Source organism: Pteropus alecto, unplaced genomic scaffold (genome assembly GCF_000325575.1).
Source record: "Pteropus alecto unplaced genomic scaffold, ASM32557v1 scaffold479, whole genome shotgun sequence".
NCBI lineage: Eukaryota > Metazoa > Chordata > Mammalia > Chiroptera > Pteropodidae > Pteropus > Pteropus alecto.
Genome location: NW_006492031.1, coordinates 2999241 through 3017875, shown reverse-complemented (window position 1 = coordinate 3017875; position 18635 = coordinate 2999241). Strand labels below are relative to the sequence as shown.

At 41.8% G+C, this 18635-nt stretch overlaps 1 protein-coding gene across 4 annotated transcripts; it reads left to right on the top strand.

Annotated features, from left to right (window-relative positions):
- On the top strand, nucleotides 1-17017 carry ZNF202 (zinc finger protein 202). Of its 4 annotated transcripts, XR_003044039.1 has the most exons (8): nucleotides 149-2973; nucleotides 9475-9970; nucleotides 10662-10872; nucleotides 11226-11314; nucleotides 12257-12386; nucleotides 12896-13012; nucleotides 13500-16168; nucleotides 16208-17017. XR_003044039.1 is itself a non-coding variant. In XM_006925261.3 (7 exons), exons 2-7 carry the CDS (start codon nucleotides 9569-9571, stop codon nucleotides 14489-14491), a joined length of 1941 nt encoding a protein of 646 aa, XP_006925323.2. In that variant the 5' UTR covers nucleotides 1-134; nucleotides 9475-9568; the 3' UTR covers nucleotides 14492-17017. The 4 variants fall into 4 exon arrangements, 3 of the variants coding, with proteins under 3 accessions (XP_006925323.2, XP_024897642.1, XP_024897643.1); XM_006925261.3 differs by lacking the exon at nucleotides 149-2973 and adding an exon at nucleotides 1-134 and having other exon boundaries at nucleotides 13500-17017; XM_025041874.1 differs by having other exon boundaries at nucleotides 13500-17017.
- Nucleotides 17018-18635: the final 1618 nt, after the last annotated feature.

The following is an 18635-nucleotide window of genomic DNA, read 5'->3' as shown; positions in this document are numbered from 1 at the left end:
GTTCCGAGTGCAAAGGCCCCACGTGTTCCGACCCGCCAGGCCCCGCGCTGCTCGGATCCGGCGGCGCTACTTCGGCCGGGAGTGGGTGGGGGAGAAGCCGGGGCAGGGGAGGAGCTGCCGGAGCTGTCGGAGCCGTGAGTGCTGGCGGGCTGGGCTGGGCCGGGCCGGATCGGACTGAGCTGGGCAGCGTAGGGCGGGGAAGAGGGGGAGGGGTTGAAAACCCCGCCCCCCCCTCCGGAGCCTGGGGAAATCACACTGTGCTGGGGAAAGGGCCGCGGCAGTGTAGTGAGGGGCCCGAGGCGTTGCGGCCCTCGTGTCACCTGGTGGCCGGAGCTAGAACCTCTGAGGACGCGGATGGCACTCCAGGCGCCTTTCTTTCCAACCACCGCCCCCTCCTGAGGCCTGCAGAAACGCAGTTCGGTCGTACCTCCCCTTGCTTCCGTGCCAACTGCCCCTCTGGAACCAAAGGAGGGGTGATCTAGGCCCCTTTATTTCTCGCAGCGTTTTCTCTCCCCACCTCTCAAATTGCTCAGGAATTTTCCTTGCAGACTCCCTGCCCAGACCAGCCCCATCTCTTCTCACAGCTAACCCCTGGTCAAACACACGCAGAAGTACTCACCCGTGATCTCACCCGTGATCATACTAAGCCTTGCAGACAATCTGTTCTGTGGCTTTTCAGCTGCCTGTGTGACTGACCTGCGACCCTTCCCTCGAGCCAGTGGCTTCTGTCTCCACTTGCAACCACCCTCCTCTGAACCCTTAACAGCAGGAGTTAACCCTCAGCAGGAGTATAAGGGCTCCTCCTCTTTGTTTGGTTTGACTAAAAGTTGTTAGTTTGTGCTATGGACATGCTCTGTTCCCTCAGAAAAGTGTCAGCCCAGTTTTTATTTTTCTAGGCATTAGATGTTATTGTCTCCTAGGAGCTTTGATAACCCTTTCTGCCTTCGTCTCTGTACTGACCTTCCCAAAAGTAGACTCTTTGGCCTAGTTCTTCCACCACCTTGGATCTGGGGAGCAGTGCCACATCGAGGCTCTCACTTGGAGACAGCCTTAGAGCTGTTGCTTTTTCTCTGTCCAGACTTTGCAGGTGATACTCAGAAGGCACAAGGAATGCTAGTGGAGTCCCTTATCCCTCCTCCCAACTTCTCTTCCAAGCTGCCCCTTGGGCCTTGATCCAGAAAGCCACTTCAGAAAGGTGGTGTGGTAGCCATGGGAGGCCTCTTGTTGGAAAGTATGTGACAGCTGAGCAGTTAGAGGAGTTTGTGGCCATGTATTTTGAGTAACTTTCAGGTCGTACCGTCTATTATATGAAGGTGGGCAGGTTTGGAGGGAGGATGGGAATATTTCCTCCTACAACCAAACACCTGGGATTCATAATCTTTCCCCTTTTCTCCTCCAGTTATACACCCTTTTGCACTTATTCTGTATACTGTATTGCAGTAGACAGTTATTTCAAGGACACAGCAAAGTTTACTACGATGTAAGAGACTCTTGTACATTACAAACTATAGAGATGAGATCAGTTACAGGTTTACAACATTTTTTCCCCAGTTAATTTGGCACAGGCATAAAACATATAACAATTCTGGACTCTTTTTTCTTTTTTAAACCTTCCTTTACATTTGGCCAGCACTAGAAAAGTTAGATCCTTTCTGCTTGAACTCCAGATTTACTTACTTTGCCTTAGATACTGGTTCTCAAATTTACTATGCATCTTAAACACCCGAAGGGCTTGTTAAACTCATTGCTGGTGCCACCCCTGGAGTTTCTGATAATAGGTTTGGGCTGGAGCTTGAGGATTTGCATTTCTAACATGTTCTTAGGTGCTGGTGCTGCTGGTCTGGGTGGGTTTCTTAAACTGAGAATCACTGCCTTTGGCCAGACTTGTTCACATAAACATTGCAGTGGTTTGGGTATCAGAAAACTTGTGTGTGAGTACTTCTGTGCTGGGAAGTAGTAATAGGATCTTGTATTTAAGATTTAACCACTTAGGTCTTTCTTTCATTTGTAGAATGAAGAACATATACTTTAAAAAAAACTCCAAATGCTGCTTATCATATTGAAGGTGAAACAGTGATGAGTTTTTCTCTTGATTTTTCTTATTTTTCTTGATAGGAGCCTCCATTTTGGTCATACAGCTTATACACATATTTTAGGTTTTTGCTGTGAATCCCTGGTATGTAAAGTTACTGCTGTTTCTTAACTATATGTTAAAATCTTTAAGGTCAGAGCCTGTGCTTTTTTCATCTTTCTCTGCCTAGCACCTTCAGTTGTGTGGGACGCAAAACTGATGTTCATATATTTGGAATGAACTCCATCCCCTGCCCATCTGCCCCCTTGAAGAAGTTTTTCTTCACTAATCCTGTGCCACATGGTAAAGCAGTAGTGAATGATTGTGCCATCTGATTTCCCTAGGAGATTGGAATAAATGATAACGCCAAATGCCTATAACTGTCCCTGTGAGTGGTTTATTACCCAGAGGTCCCGACATCCACTGATTCTGAATTTCATTATATCTTTATCCAAGTTAGGGGAAGAGAAACAGCTTAATTAAATGCAACACATTTTTATTGAGCACCTTTTCTGTACCAAGTGTTTGACAAAATGTTAGGCGTTGGAAATATAAAAATGATTAAGGAGGTCCTTGCCCTTAGGGGCAGGACTTACAGTGGAAGATAAAGATACTAAACATTCCTCACAACAAGAATGGTATCCTGGGATTACTTTATGTTGGACCATGATTTAGCCTGCAGTGGAAACCTGATACTCTCATATTCCTCTGGTCCTGCAGGCATTGGTCCCATCCTTTAACAGCTCATCATATGCAAGGGAGCCCTAAGCAAAACCAAAAGGAAGTCATATAGATAAAGAATGGAGATGCAAGGGAGCCCTGAGCAAAACCAAAAGGAAGTCATATAGATAAAGAACGGAGATTATCTCGACTAGCATATTAATTACAAAACTGAAAACTTGGTAAATGACTTTTGAATTGAATATTTTAAGTTATTCATATTTATACCTCAGGTCAGGTTATGTTTATAATATATGTTATCCTGTTATTTTTCATTAAATAATGGTACCTCTGTGTAATTGGCATTGACCACATTCATTGTAGTAATTCATTGGATACAGCTAACTTAACGCTGGCTGCCAAATGAAAACTGCTGCCATCCTCAGGGGGGTCAGGTTTGATGACTGCCTTTTTCCTGCTTCAGATTAGTTTGTAATGTTCTGTTTTAAAACTGGGGCATATTGGTCTGTTTCATTTAAGTCATTAAACACCTCTGAGTAATAACCCTTATTTAAGGTTAAAAAGCCTAACTTTCATGTTGGAGATTAACCAGTATGATCATGATGACCACATATTTAATTCTGGACTCTTCATATCTGTATTTAGCCTGTAGGGCTTCTCAACTCAGGAATAAATTACTTTCACCATCCTAGGCTAATACATTGTGGCCTGAGTACTCAATAAAGAACCATATATCTTTGTTCCTCTCAAAAACCCTCCTTTATCACTATCAGAAAGCGGGATGGTTTCTCAAAAGATGATCCAGCTCTCTGCCTTTAGATAGAGAATCATCCCTATTTTCACGATGAATCAATGTGACTTGTCCAAGCCCACACATTTTTAGGAGGTAGAACACAGATCATCTACCTCCAAAGGCAAAACTATCAACTCTTCAACCTTCTGAGCCTGTGGTACATAACCTATAGAAAACATGTTAATTAAAAATAAAAAGAATTATTTTGATTTTAAAGCTTTATTTTATGCGTTTCATGTTTACATTTACTCTTGACATTTTTTTATACACGCTTTACTTTTGATCCTAGCCATTAAGTCTACAAAGTTTCAGGGCAGAAGATATTTATGTGTAGCTTCCACTGACTTCCCTGTACCACCACTACTTACTTGGCTTTTTTACTTCTTTCTGTCTTCCCCTTCTCTATACCTTACTCTTTTTCTTTGAAACCTATTGTTAAGAGCTTTGAGCCACTTCTTGTGCAACTCAAATATTTTATGTTGAATCTAATGAAAGGAAAAAAATTAAGTGGTAAAAATATTTTAAATAGTTTTTAAACATGGTTTGAAGCATACTGATCATGATGTGATCAAAAGTCAGTGAATGCATTCCCTTTTATTTTTATTTTTTGCCTTCTGGGTTGTTTTCAAAGGACTTCTTGGGTATACGACATGTGCTTTCCTCAAATTGCCTCCTCCCCATTACAGGAAAGGGGCGGGGGACTATGATATTGGTAAGTAGAAGTATTGCTAATATGGTCTCCGGCATGAGAGCCTATCTTTAAAGTTCCAACCCATCTGTGTTCCAAGGATATTTAATCCTACCTTATAAGTGCCTTCAAACAAGGACTCTTCTGATTTAACACTTTCCTTTTGATACAGCAGAAACATTTTTCCTGTACATTTTAATTTTTGTAATTATGATGAAATAAAGGACTGTTTGCTTGTTCAAATTTAAATCTTGCCTTTTTCCCCAAAAGAGTTTAAAGCAACTTGAAAAAAAAGAGAACAGAGTATATTGAGATCTATCTGCCCTATGCCAGGTTCTATGCTGAGTTATTTTATATGTTACCTCATTTACTCCTTAGAACAGCCATGCAAGGTAGGTAGTATGAGCCACATTTCGAAGACTGAGACTTAGGGAGTGTCACATGGCTAATAAGTTAGGAGAGGGATCCAGACCCAAGGCTCCAAAGCCCTTAACCTGTATGTGGAAAGCATGGATAAACGTTTGTATATAGGACAATTAATATAACGAATCTTTTCAGTGGAAGGATTATACTGGAATAATCTGTAGTTTTAAAGAACCAATAAGCGTTGGAAAAGGGTTATTAATTTTTATTAGCTGATTTCTGTTCTAGAGCAATGAGAGAGGTCTGTTGGAGTGGCCCAGCGAGGAGTCACATTCAGATGCCCAGGTTACGGGTCTGCATTAGGGTAAAAGATGTAATGGAGACTGGAAAGGTATGGGTATCCGCTAAATAAGATTGTTTAAACCTCCGATCACAGTTGACTTCTGAAAATTATTTACTAGTAAATAGATCACCATCTCTCAGATAATATGGGACTACAAATCTTTTCATTTAGGGTCTGGAAAGATCACCCCAAATAGTGAGGCATCATAGTAAGACATTTTAAGACAGAGAACCAGATATCCTTTCATTGCCTGCAGTTTTCTGTTCTGGTCAGAATTGTGTTATTGTCTTCACAAGCCTGTGACACATTCAGATAAGGGGCAGAGACAGCTGGACCAAAGATTGGAGAAAGGTCTTTTCCTTTTCCACATCTTCTCCCCATTCCCGTCCCATACATCCAGGACCTAGGCTTGTGAAACATCTCTACAGACATGTTTTAGAGCCTTCTGGAACCAAGTCTTTTACTCTTCCTGGCCTGGCTTCACATTCTCTCTATATTTGTCACCGTGGAACCCTTCCAAGGACAGACATTGAATAGAAAGATATTAGAATAGCGAGGGCAACAAATTGCAGGGCAGACTTTCAGTGTTGCATATCCCATTAATTGTAGATTTAAAAAATACCATTTTCTGTCTGTAGTATTGATATCTGATATTTGCACAGTACATGTCATAAACGCTCACAGATCTCAGCCAATCTGAGAACAGTTATCTGCAGAAAGCTCTACCCTTTACAAGAGCTCTTTTGTATGTTATGAAACCCTTAGAGTAGCTCCAGTTTCTTGAGGATCTAGGGCTGGAATGTACATCTTTGGATACCTAATCCAGTGCTCTTTCCACATTACCACCTGCTTCCTGTTTTACAGTCTGATGAGCTAAATAGCAAGATGAACCATTTTCACCACACAGACCAGTAGATATACATGTGTGCTATGATATAGGGAGGTGCAAGTTCCTGTGGAAAAAATCTGGGAGGCTCAGGGAAGGCACCCTGGGAAAACTGAGCCCTGAAGGATGAGTAGGGATAAAGCGGGTAGAAAAGGATATTTCAGGCAGAGTGGACAGCATCTTGAAAGCCCAGTGAGGGCAAAAAAAAAAAAGACACAGAACAGTACTTTTGAACAGTGATTTTCAGTGTAAGTGACAATCATGGGAGAAAAGAGGTAGGCAGGAGCCAAGTCTTGAAGGGCCTTGAGAATCAAATTGTAAGAAGTTTAAATTTTATCCTATAGACAGTGCGAAGCCAGTGGCTGATTTTGTATGTTAGAAAGTTCACCACTCAGACCTTCCTGCAATATTGCAGGTGAAGCTAATGCATGTGTGTGGGGGCGGGGAGGGGGAGGAGCGGGGAAGGAGTTCCTGTCTATTATTAAATTCCTGCACCCACCTACCCCATCAAAAAAAAAAAAAAAAAATCTAAAAGTAAATATATAGATTCCAGAAATAAAAACTAGAGAAGTAAGTAAAAGCTGACTTTACCACAGCCCAAGGAGATTTCAACCCAAAAGTTGGTTAAAGGGTTTAGGGTTCTAATATCTGTGCTCCAATAAGGAGATTGATGGAGTTGGGGGAGGTATGTAGAATTGAACCATCTAACAGCCTGAGGCCTTGAAGAGCAGCCTCCTCCATAAAAATCTGTCTAGTGATCAAGCAAAGGGGCAAGGAAGTAGGCCTACATAGCTTTGGGTAGAACAAAAATCACAGGCATAGGCCCAAATAAAGCACTATCAGATAATTTGGGAGTTGAGAAAAACTGATCCAAGATCATTGAAACCATTAGTCCTTAGGTAGAAGCAAGTGAAATTCAAAGGTCTCTCTTTTATAACCTAGGGCTCTCAGGACTCCCAAAGTAAAAACAATCTCAGTGGAGATGGGCATAAAATTTAAAATATTACAAACCACCATAAGGTAGAGATAGCAGATTCAATAAGTATGAAAATTAATGCATGAGAATCTAGAGACTCAGCTGTTACAAGTGGATTGCTAACCTTGAAGGTGGATTTGAGGCAGTTCTATTGCACAAAAAGATTAAAAAATGAAGAATTCTTCAGGTTGCATGTGGAGACTGCAACCTGGCCTGGAGGGAGCTGGACCAGGAAGACCGGTGGTGAAACTTGAACCAAGTTGTTCATTCAACATTTAAGTGCCTGTTATGTGCCAGTGTAGTATAGGAGCCAACGCTGTCGTTTTTTAAAAAGGATTTTATATAGGGTGTTTTAGTGGGTCGTAATGGCTCAGCTGGCAGTGGAGATGAGATAGATGAATTCGAAAGACATTTAGAAGACAGTTAACAAGATTTGGTAAATAAGAGTAGAAGCAGAGGAGAAAAAGACTGATTTTTCCTGTTAAAGTAGGAAGAAAACTTCGAAGTGGAGGTTCATTCATTTAAATGCATTTATTATGTACTTTATTATAGGTATTTGAGGATTAAAAAGCTTAGTCCGTAATTTCAAGGAGCTTCACAGGAAAGATAAATAGGTATTTGATGTGACACATTGTGATAGAGATGTACCCAGGTTGCTGTGGAAGCAAAGTGATTTCTAACCATGTCAGAGGATAGGGAGAATGGGATCAAAGACATTACCTCAGAACATGTGAAGTCTGAGCTATATGTTGAAAGATAAGTAAAGTCTAACCTAATGAAGGTTGAAGAGTCAGAAGGAACAGCATGTTCAGAAGCCAAAGGATGTAGGGCTTTTGTGTGCTTCACATGCACACGGTGTGTGTGTGTGTGTGTGTCTTTGAAAGGTTGGAAAGAAGGTCGATCTAATATATGATACTTAGAAGTTTATATCACATTTACAGGACAGAGAGTGATTGAGGGTCTTAAATAGGGAAGTGACATGACCAGATTTACCAAGAGCACTCTTGATACTATGACTGTGACTTAAAAGGTAACAAATCTGGAGGTAGTTAACTTATATTTAGAGGCGGTTTCAACCAGATGAGAACTGATAAGTCATGGGAATGAAGAAGACAGGACCTGTCAAGAAAACTAGAAACACATCATGCCACATTGAGGTGGAGTAGAGTATGCTATGCAGAAGAAACAGCCTTCATACAGGCATGGAGGCCTGAAGAGACCCTATCGTAGGGAGATCAGCAATGCATTTATAGCCAGGTGACACAGAAAAAGGTAGAATTCAAGACTTGAAAAATAGCTTGAGGGCTGATTGTGAAGAGCTTCATGTGCCATACCAAGGATTTTGGAACTGGTCTTAGAGTTAGAAGTTATTTTTTTAAGTGTTGAGTAATGCAGTTAGAACTATAATTTAAAAGCAAAAAATTGACATTGGGGTACACTTCACAAATAGTAATGCATTTAATCCGCATAGTAACCTATTAGCTACCATTATTACCTCTATTCTATAAACGGGGGAACAGGCATAAGGAGAATAAGAACTTGCCCATGGTCTCCTATCTAGTGAACAATAGAACAAGGATTCAAACCCTAGCAGCCTGACTCCACTGGTAACCTTATACACCCTAAATGTTTCTCAAGGAAGAACATCAGAACCACACATGGCATTTCTAAAGTTAGTTGCCTAGATTGAATGAATCAGAATATCCAAAGGAATGATACGTTTTGCAAAAGCTCCACAGATAGTTCTGCTGCACTTGGCTCACAGTCGAATACTACTGGGATCCCAATTACAAAGTTATGGCTGTGGCCCGTGCAAGAGGTGAGGGCCCAAACTAAAGCAGTCTATGTAAAAAAAGAGGAGGAAATAGATTTAGAGGCGTAAGAAGTAGAAATTTTTTAATGAGCAATGGGGAAGAATCAAATTTGAATCCAAGGATTACAAAGTTAGGTGTTTGCTGAATAAGTGATGATCTAGCCAAGACAGTATTCTGGAAAGAAGAGATTTGGGAGTAAGGATAATAAATTCAGTTTTGAACATTTGGGTTTGAGGATCTGTAGATCTTTCAAATAAGTTTGTCTTAACAAAAGGAAAGTTGCTTTTTGGGGTGCCTGTATGTCAGCCACTATGTAAGTGGCTTTCCTCACTGTTAACTTATACAATCCTCCGCTCAAACCTGAGAGTCCCCATTTAACAGAAGAAATTAATATTGGGTATGATTCAGTTCAGAATGAACCTCAATAAAGCCTTCCCTGTCTATTTCAGCCATGTTGATGTGTCTTTTCTGAGAATATACATCATAGTAAATATGTAAAAGTGTGTGTGTGTGAGTGTTTGTGTAAAACACCATGGTCATTACCACACATTTTTAGCCAATGATTTTGAGTGTCTTTACAGGTTCACAGGTTTCATGAAGTAGAAATTAGAAAAAAGCAGTGCCATATTTTTTAATGGAGTGTGAACCTTGCCTAGGAAAAGAGGTGGGGAACACACCTTCAGGCGTAGGTTATTTTATTCCAACTAGATCTATTTGTAACATATGGGGATTAGGGGACAAGGACTTTAATAGTCTGAGGAAGTGTTACATGACCAAGGTTATGATTGAACTCAGACCTGCTATTTCTGTGTATAATATCATGCTTACACTGTTGTTTGTCTCTGCTTCTCTACCCCAGGTCTCTTGGGAGAAACTCGAGGTGCCCAGGCTGAGACTGGGGTGTGATGACAGTGTGAGCTCTAGATGGTGTGAGACCACCCCAGAGCCAGAAAATGGCTGCAGCCTTGGAACCAGAGGACCAAGATCTTTGGGAAGAAGAGGGGATTCTAATGGTGAAATTGGAGGATGATTTCACTTGTAGGCCAGAATCTGTCTTACAGAAGGATGATCCCGTGCTTGAGACTTCGCACCAGAACTTCCGACGCTTTCGCTACCAGGAAGCAGCAAGCCCTCGAGAAGCTCTCATTCGACTCCGAGAACTTTGTCATCAGTGGCTGAGGCCAGAGAGGCGGACAAAGGAGCAGATCCTAGAGCTGCTTGTACTGGAACAGTTCCTTACTGTCCTCCCTGGAGAACTGCAGAGCTGGGTGCGGGGCCAACGGCCAGAAAGTGGCGAGGAGGCAGTGACACTGGTGGAGGGTTTGCAGAAACAACCCAGGAGACCAAGGCGGTGGGTGAGGAGGGGGAGTCCTGATCTGTGTGATGTGGAGGGGGACTATTTGCTGGAAGGATGGATTTGGGGGTAGGGCTTCAGGGACCCATAAATTAACCCTTTAAATTTAATTGGCTCTGCCCTTGTGTTGTACCTGGATCCATGAGCCCCAAGGGGCAGAGGTGTTTGTGTGTGTCTGTGTGTGTGACTGTGACTTCCTGGTTTTTGAAGCACCTGCTTAGGGACTATCTTAGGAGCCTCGGTCACCCCAGGATCACATGGCTTTGGTTTTCCCTTCTTTGGATGTTGAAACTCCAGGTCTTAGGGAGAAGAATTTTGTCACTTCCTCAAAGGTTCTCATAAACCCTCAGTCACAGATTGCCTGCTCAGGACAACAAGACAGAGAAGCAAACAAGGATTGCTGCCGGTGGGATAGGTGGAGATAGGAAGCATAGGACCTCTGAGCCCTGGGTGATAGGGACAGGGTTGAGGGAAGTAAGAAAGCAGTGCCGTATCTGAATGTCCCCTGCCTTATCCTGGTGAGGATAACCTTCAACAACTCTTTGCATGCCCCAGTGGAATGGAAATTTTCCCTCTTCATCTGGGTCCCTCTGGGAGTTTTTCTGTTGGCAGCTTCTCCTAAAATAAGCCCTGATGACAAACAAGACTTTCCTCCTGACTCCATGGTGACTGGAAGTTGGAATTATTCCCAGGTGACTGTCCATGTTCATGGCCAGGAAGTCCTGTCAGAGGAGACATTGCATCCAGGAGCAGAACCTGAGTCACCTAGGGAGCTGCAGGATCCTGCGCAGACCTTGACCCCCGAGGAGTCCCATGAGGAGACCACACAGAACCCAAATCTGGGGGCACCAGAGGAGCAGAGCCTGTACCATGAATTGGAGTTCCAGCCCCTGCAGGAGAGCGGTGGGAAGCCTCAGCAGAAAGGGGGCATTGTAGCAGAGTGCGGGGAGGGAGATATTTCTCCTGTACCAAGGAGACTGGGTAGATTGTAATGGGAATAACTCAGATTCCAGGGTACTGAGGAGACAGTACTAGCTAGAGTCCCCTATAAATGGGTAAGCTTGGAGAGCAATATTCTTGGTTATTCTCTTGGCATCTGATAGTGTTATAGATGGTAGTGTCGGGATGACTTGAGCTACTGTTGGGCCACTTTCTTGATTCCCACCTTCCCACCAAAGATGCTGGGGTTGATCAGCTATTTGCCAGTTACAGGGGTGCACTGCAGATTGCTGACCTCTGCCTTTTTTTCTTCGTAGAGGTTCCAGTACCCCAGGACCCAGACATTCCTGAGGAGAGGAACACTGGGAACTCAGAGATGGTTGCCCTTCTTACTGCTCTGTCACAGGTGTGCCTTCATTTCCCTTTATTCCACAGAGAATTTGAAGAACAATGAGGTGTTAGCCATATATTCAGTGGGTAAGACAGAACTCAAATTTCTACTCTCCTTTTGCAGTTTAAGTTCTCAATTCTGCACGTGTCTTTACAGGGCAGAATTGAATCTGTTGAGATCAGTTATAATAGTCAGTTGGATCTACAGGCTCCAAAGCCTCTTTATTTGCCACTGACCAGAGTGACTAACAGAATGGGATTATTTTATAACGCTCAAATATAACTTTGAAGTTGTTGAATGAGAGATTGTTTTTGGGTTTTAGGAATAAACTTGATAGTCATTTGTAAGGATGACGGCTGCAGAAATGATTTCTGAAGTTGCCTGGTATACTCTTCCAGGGACTATATTCAGTCCGGTCACAACATTTGTGGAGATTCACCATGGTCAGAGCCCAGAAACTAAACTATGTGGCTGGAAGAAAAAAGGATAGAATTCATCCATGTTTTTAGATTGTAGTCCAACTGAAGAAAAAAAAGTCCTGTTTATGCTCTGTAGATTTTGTAAGTGATAAGAGTGATTAGAGAAGGTCACTTAGGGAAAGCTTAGAAAAGTTGACTTTTTATAGAAATGTAAATAGCATTAAAGCATCAAATAAGGAGTTGAATAATGACCTCTCAGACTTTTCTTGTATTTAAACAACAACATCTGGAAGAACATAGGTTGGTTCTGAGAGAAAGCAGTGGGACTGGAGGGAGCAGGAGTAGGGCCAGTGCAAAAGTAGAAAGTCAGGACACAATGACAGAGGTAAAACATTTCCTGAAAGGGAGCCGACTGTCCCATTTTAGTTCTTTTTGTCTCCTACATGGATTCTGTCTGTGCCAAGAACCTTCATTCCAAGAACAAAATATGAGACTCTGTAAGGCATCACTTTTTAATTGAATCCTGGTGATGTTTCAGGGTTTGGTAACTTTCAAGGACGTGGCTGTATGCTTCTCCCAGGACCAGTGGAGTGATCTGGATCCAACACAGAAAGAGTTCTATGGAGAATATGTTTTGGAAGAAGACTGTGGGATTGTGGTCTCCTTATGTAAGTAATTTCAAGTTTTTCTAGAATGTTGTGATCGCAGAGATCTTTTTCCTGTTGGAAATTATGGCATCTTAGACCTTAGACTGTATGTACTACACTTCTCTTATGCCACCCCCACCAATGACATTGAAAGATGAGCAGTGGAGGATGAGACCCTTTGTAGTTAAAGGGAAGAGAAAATACGTAGAAAGTGGTTGCAAACTTCTAATAAGAAAATCAAGTTTAGTATATTTGAAATAAGCATATGAGTTTTGAAACAAGCAATAAAAGTTAATCTCCTTACTCGAATATGGGAAAAGAGGGTAGCATTTACAGTTGTGTAATTATTGAGTTGTAGGTGAAAGTCAAGGGGTATGCAGTTCTTGGTTGGAGGTGTTGAAGCTAAAGAGACGAAAGATTTGATCGACTGAACTGGCTATTCTACAGTCTTGTCATACAGGAAAAACCTGCTCTTAACACTGGGAATTGTTGAAGCAATCATAATATCCTGTTTTCCCTCTCTTGAGCAGCATTTCCAATCCCTAGACTAGATGAGATCTCCCAAGTTAGAGAAGAGCCTTTGGTCCCGGATATCCTAGAGCTTCAAGAGCCTCAAGAGCCAGAAATCCTGAGTTTTACCTACACAGGTGAGGAATGACAGAAGGAATCTTCATCCCTTGAGCTGGCTGTTCTCTAGTCTGATTCTCCCTCTGAATGCCAAATTCTTCTATCCTTTTCCTCCTCTTCACCCTTCCTGTCATTCGTTTGAGGTATATATAATGCAAAATGGTGAAAGATAAACCGAGACTTTTGGAATTGTGATTATTCCATTTCCTGAACAGTTCACTTAAACTTTAGATATTCAATCTCTACATTTGCGAAATGAGGATAATAATATTTTTCCAAATTAAGGCTTATTGACAGCTTGAGATAACATACAAGAAAGTGCCTAGCACATGACAGGCATTCAGTTGACTGATTATTTTCTTCTTTCCTAACTACTATAGTTATTAAATATAGGCTTCTCTCTGTATAGTCTGGCCCTTCCAGAACTCTGTTTAAAAATCCTCCCATTGTGTAGAAGGAATCATTATTGCTATAATTTCCCCTTTTCTCCTCTCACCCTCTCTTCAGGAGATCGGAGTGAAGATGAAGAGTTTCTTGAGCAAGAAGATCTGAATTTAGAAGATCTACACAGGTCTGTTTTAGGAGATCTTGAAATCCACCAGACTCCAGATTGGGAAATAGTCTTTGAAGATGATCCAGGTAGACCTAATGAAAGAAGATTTGGTACAAATATTTCTCAAGTTAATAGTTTAACGAATCTTCGAGAAACCACACCTATCCACCCTCTGTTAGGGAGACATCATGACTGTCCTGTATGTGCAAAAAGTTTCACGTGTAACTCACACCTTGTTAGACACCTGAGAACTCACACAGGGGAGAAACCCTATAAATGTTTGGAGTGTGGGAAAAGTTACACACGGAGCTCGCATCTTGCCAGGCACCAGAAGGTTCACAAAATGGGCACTCCTTATAAATGTCCCCTAAACCGGAAGAATTTGAATGAGACTTCCCCTCTAGTCCAGGCTGAAAGAACTCCACCTGTTGAGAAACCCTATAGATGTGATGATTGTGGAAAACACTTCCGTTGGACTTCAGACCTTGTTAGGCATCAGAGGACACATACAGGAGAAAAACCCTTCTTCTGTACTATTTGTGGCAAAAGCTTCAGCCAGAAATCTGTACTAACAACGCACCAAAGAATCCACCTGGGAGGCAAACCCTACTTGTGTGGAGAGTGTGGAGAGGACTTCAGTGACCACAGACGGTACCTGGCACACCGGAAGACACATGCAGCTGAGGAGCTTTATCTCTGTAGTGAGTGTGGGCGGTGCTTCAACCATAGTGCTGCATTTGCCAAGCACCTGAGAGGACATGCATCAGTGAGGCCCTGCCGATGCAATGAATGTGGGAAAAGCTTCAGTCGGAGGGACCACCTCGTCAGGCATCAAAGAACACACACTGGCGAAAAACCATTTACGTGCCCTACCTGTGGAAAAAGCTTCAGCAGAGGCTATCACTTAATTAGGCATCAGAGGACCCATGCAGAAAAGACCTCCTAGCTAGGTCCCATGTGAGGAGATCTATATTCAGCCCTGACCCAGAGATGGGCTAGGAGAAGCCCTCTCATCAGCCTGGGGAGACCTTTTCCAGGGAGTCTACATGACCTGCCCAGATCTACTACATAACCTCTCCTGCAATTAAGTAAAACCCCTGAGCATAACCTCTCAACCTTTTACTCCTTGAAGAACTAGCTACTTTACCCAAAGTACAACCTGAATTGAGGCTTCTTGATTGGAGTGTTCCTGCCTCTACTTCATGGGTACGAAGTAGGAGAATTAGAATACTTCAGGGGTTGTGGTTATTATATTTTCCCCAAAATGAGCTGTTCGATATCCTAAAGACTGCTCAACAGCCTCAAGTTTAAAGTGACCCAGGACAACCCCTTAAGTTTGGTAAGGGACCAGCCTGTAGGACTCTGTCTTTACTGGGCTCAAATCTTAAAGCACATAGCCCCGAACTCGAGGCCAGAGATTTGCATTCTGATGGCTTTGCCACACATTCACAGGATAACTGTACACATCTCACTGATTCAACTTTCTCCCCATGCACTTTCCTTGACACTGGGGAGAGATGGGAGAAGTGTTTGATGAGTGAAAACCTCAAGGCTGCTTCACATGGACCTTGTCAGTATACTTCTCTTCCCCATTGTCAAAGTGATACCAGGTGCCTGGCACTGCTAGAAAGGAGGACCTAGTCAGAAGCCTCTTTCCTGGTGGGTTTTTTTCCCTTGTTAGAATACTCATGCCGTTAGCCTTCCTACTATTCTACCAGTCTCTTGGTTTTGTCCCTAGCACTTTTTCTACTGCAAGTGGGGTGTAGCATTTGGGTGCCAAGGAATTTAGTAAAGCATAATTAAATCATAATGAAATAATTTACATTTGCACATACATACAAACCCACCTACCCCACCCTCTTCTCGGGTTTGAGGGAATTTTGGAACAGTGTCAGCTTATAAAGACACTATGATAATCACAGAATCATAATTCATTGGGTCACATAACATGAAGAAAACTGGAGAAGATCTGAGATCAAATTATGGAAAAATTAAAGAGCTGTTACTGCTGGCCAAGGCTATCAAGACTATTCTGACACCCCACTCCCATGATCCCTGGTTCTCTGATATCAGGGAAAATTATGAACCCCAGCACCTGGGACCCTGAAGAATTTACCAGGAGTAAATGGCTTTCATGTATTTTCATTGTTTGCTTTTTCTTATGTGATTTTATTTTCATGTAATTAAGAACTAAATAGATATGGCCCAAGGATTTCTGTTGTCTGATAAAGGTTCCATGGAGACGAGGCTGAATGATTATGAACCTCACGTAGTCTGATTGTGGGAGTGGCAGGACTGGGGAGACTGTCCTCCATATATGGAGCACAGGGTGTGGGATTAAAGCATGAGAAGGGGCACTGTCTTCTATGGTTTCTTCTGCTCCGATTTTCGGTTCACTGTGTACACCAGAGGAGTATGGGCAGGATAACAAGGCCTCAACCTTAACAGCTCAACAAGGAAATTTTCATTTTGATCAGCAATGATAGTCTCATTGACTGGTTTTAATACCAGTCAACCATTGTTCTTTGGAAATATATACATATGAAATAAAAGTAACATGGGGCAGCCAAGTTCCCTGGTTTCTGAAAGTTTACAGTTAACTTATTCACTTCTAGGATGTCGGGTTATTGATTCTGTTGAGTATTCACTTCTAGGATGTCAGGTTATTGATTCTGTTGAGCATTCATACTCAAAAAGAGACCAGGGAGTACAGAGTAGTTTTCCATGCAGTCAGGCTTGGCATGGTTAGCAAAGCCACAGGTAGAAATGTACACACAGGTAAGACCTGAGCCTGGAGTTTGCAGAAGAGACTGTCCTAATATGCAAACATTTCTGAACTGTAGATCAAAAGTTTATACAATTTGTCCTGGGTGAAATATCGCAGCCTCAAAAGATAATTTCTCCTAGCTCTTACCGTTTCTGGAAGTTGATAAAATTCTGGAGGTACAGAACAAACTGACTTAATTCACTAATTTCACTGCATTATTGCAGTAAGTGAAAATCTATCAAGAGAATTCTATATAAGGGAAAGTTTGAGAGACTGGTCCAGTTTCTTGGAACATCAAGTAGTTCTTTTATTGTTAATCCCTATGCTGATACTAAATCTCTGGTCCCTTGTAAGCTACTGTATTTTCCGGAGTTCGAGAAGGGACATGATATCTCCTAAATCTGAACACAAACTGTCCCTGTTTGCAGTAGCAGGGCTAGTACAAGATAAACTGGAATGAGCAAGAAGCAGTAAGGAAGATGCAGAAGCACAGAATGTTCTTGCCATTTATAAGGAGTTCCCTGTAGAATTTTGTGAAGCATTGAATTTTGATGTTCTTAAATACCATATAAATAGAGAAGTTTGAGGAAGAAAAAGGCAGGATTTTGAAGATATTGGGAGAAAGCTATGAAGTCTAACTTAGAGAATTGCTGGGTAGCTGGAATGATGGAATAATGTGCTAATAAAGTTACAAAGTTAAAATGACATAATACGTGGCCATTCATTTTGTAATAACCAAGGAATATTCAGCCTCTTCTCCATCCCAAAGTCCCAAGACAAATAAGTGGAAAGAAAGGAAAAATACATTTTTATTATCTAGATTAAGGCTTCAAACTAGACCAGAATCTAGTAAACTCAGATGAGCCCTAGAGAATTTCATTTATTGGATTAACAGAAAAGTACTAGAACCAGAGCCTCTCTGAAGTGATGGAAATAGTAAATAGAAGATTGCCCTACTGATGACTGCAAAGTTGGCCAAGACTGATTGCTTCAGTCCTCTCAGGTCAGGACAGCAGCCTCTAGATCACTCCTTTGCATGAGGAAAATGAGATCTGTCCTCCGAAAAGTCATTTTGCTTCACCAGGCTCCCAGGAAGGGCGGCAACCAGGTGAGGGTTAATTTGGCACCTTGATGGTTTTGTAAAAGTAAAGATGGACTGAGAAATAGTGAATGTTGATAGGCTGTACAGATTAATAATTTGGTGCTCTTTCACATTGATATTTTTTAGTTTGTTTAATAGTAACCACTGGCATCTTCCCTCAGCTGACTATTTCTTCCAGCCACAGTAATTCTCCCTGAGAGAAATACACTTAACATTTTTTTCTACCTCATATTTCTAGTGATGTTGGCTAGCTGACATTTATCTAGTTTGTGGGAGAAGAAAAAAGTATCAAAAATGGGTACCCTACCCATGTGTTCCCTAACCTTTATTTTGGCAGAATATAATGTCCTTGAACCTGAGCACATCTCCTTGAAAGTGAAATAATTTGATTCCTTGGAGAAGTCCTGAGGAATAGGCAAGGAAAAGTCCTGAGCTCTTTTTAAATACCAATTTTTAAATTATCCTTAATGACAAGAAGAAACAGAATGATTGTCAGGGAAGCAAAAGTTAAGATATCCCATAAAGTGCAATCCCTGTCCTTTTCATTGTGTGTGTATGCTCATGGGAGTTTTCAGGTAGAAGGGAAAGATGGAATACAATTTGAATCCTTAAAAAGGAGTCACTCAGCACAGACTACACTACTTCGTAGTCTGTGAGGATGAGGATTCTTCAGAGGAGACTGGGAACTCAAAAGAACTGTAGGGGATATGTATAGACTTCCAGAAACTGCAGAAGTAGGTACCTGAAGCAAGAGCCAACTCTCTGCAAAAGAGTAAAGAAGAATGACAATCTTCATTTAAATAGAGTGTAAATTTTACTTAGTAATGTTCTATGCAAACTATGACAATGATTCCAAAAAGCCATTTGTACAGGAAGACGATTAAAACTAAGTTCTCAGGATTTCCTCTAAGACTAATGCTCTGGCTCTTTTATCTGTGGTTCATTAGTTGTACATCATACAGTCCCTTAGAAGAGTTCAAGACACTCCTTGTCAAGTGCTGATTTCAGGAAGAGGACTACAACAATTGTTTGGTGCTTTGGTTCACTTACTGAATCTCTACAAAAGCCTCCAACGAAGTGATTTCAAGGTGAGAGAGCTGTGGGGCAGTTGGAAGAAAACACCCAAACAATGAGGTGTTAACCTTGAGCCAGGAAACGTCTGTACAAAACAGAAAACTAGATCAGCAAAGCAAAAGAGGAAGACCTCTGCTTCCTAATTTA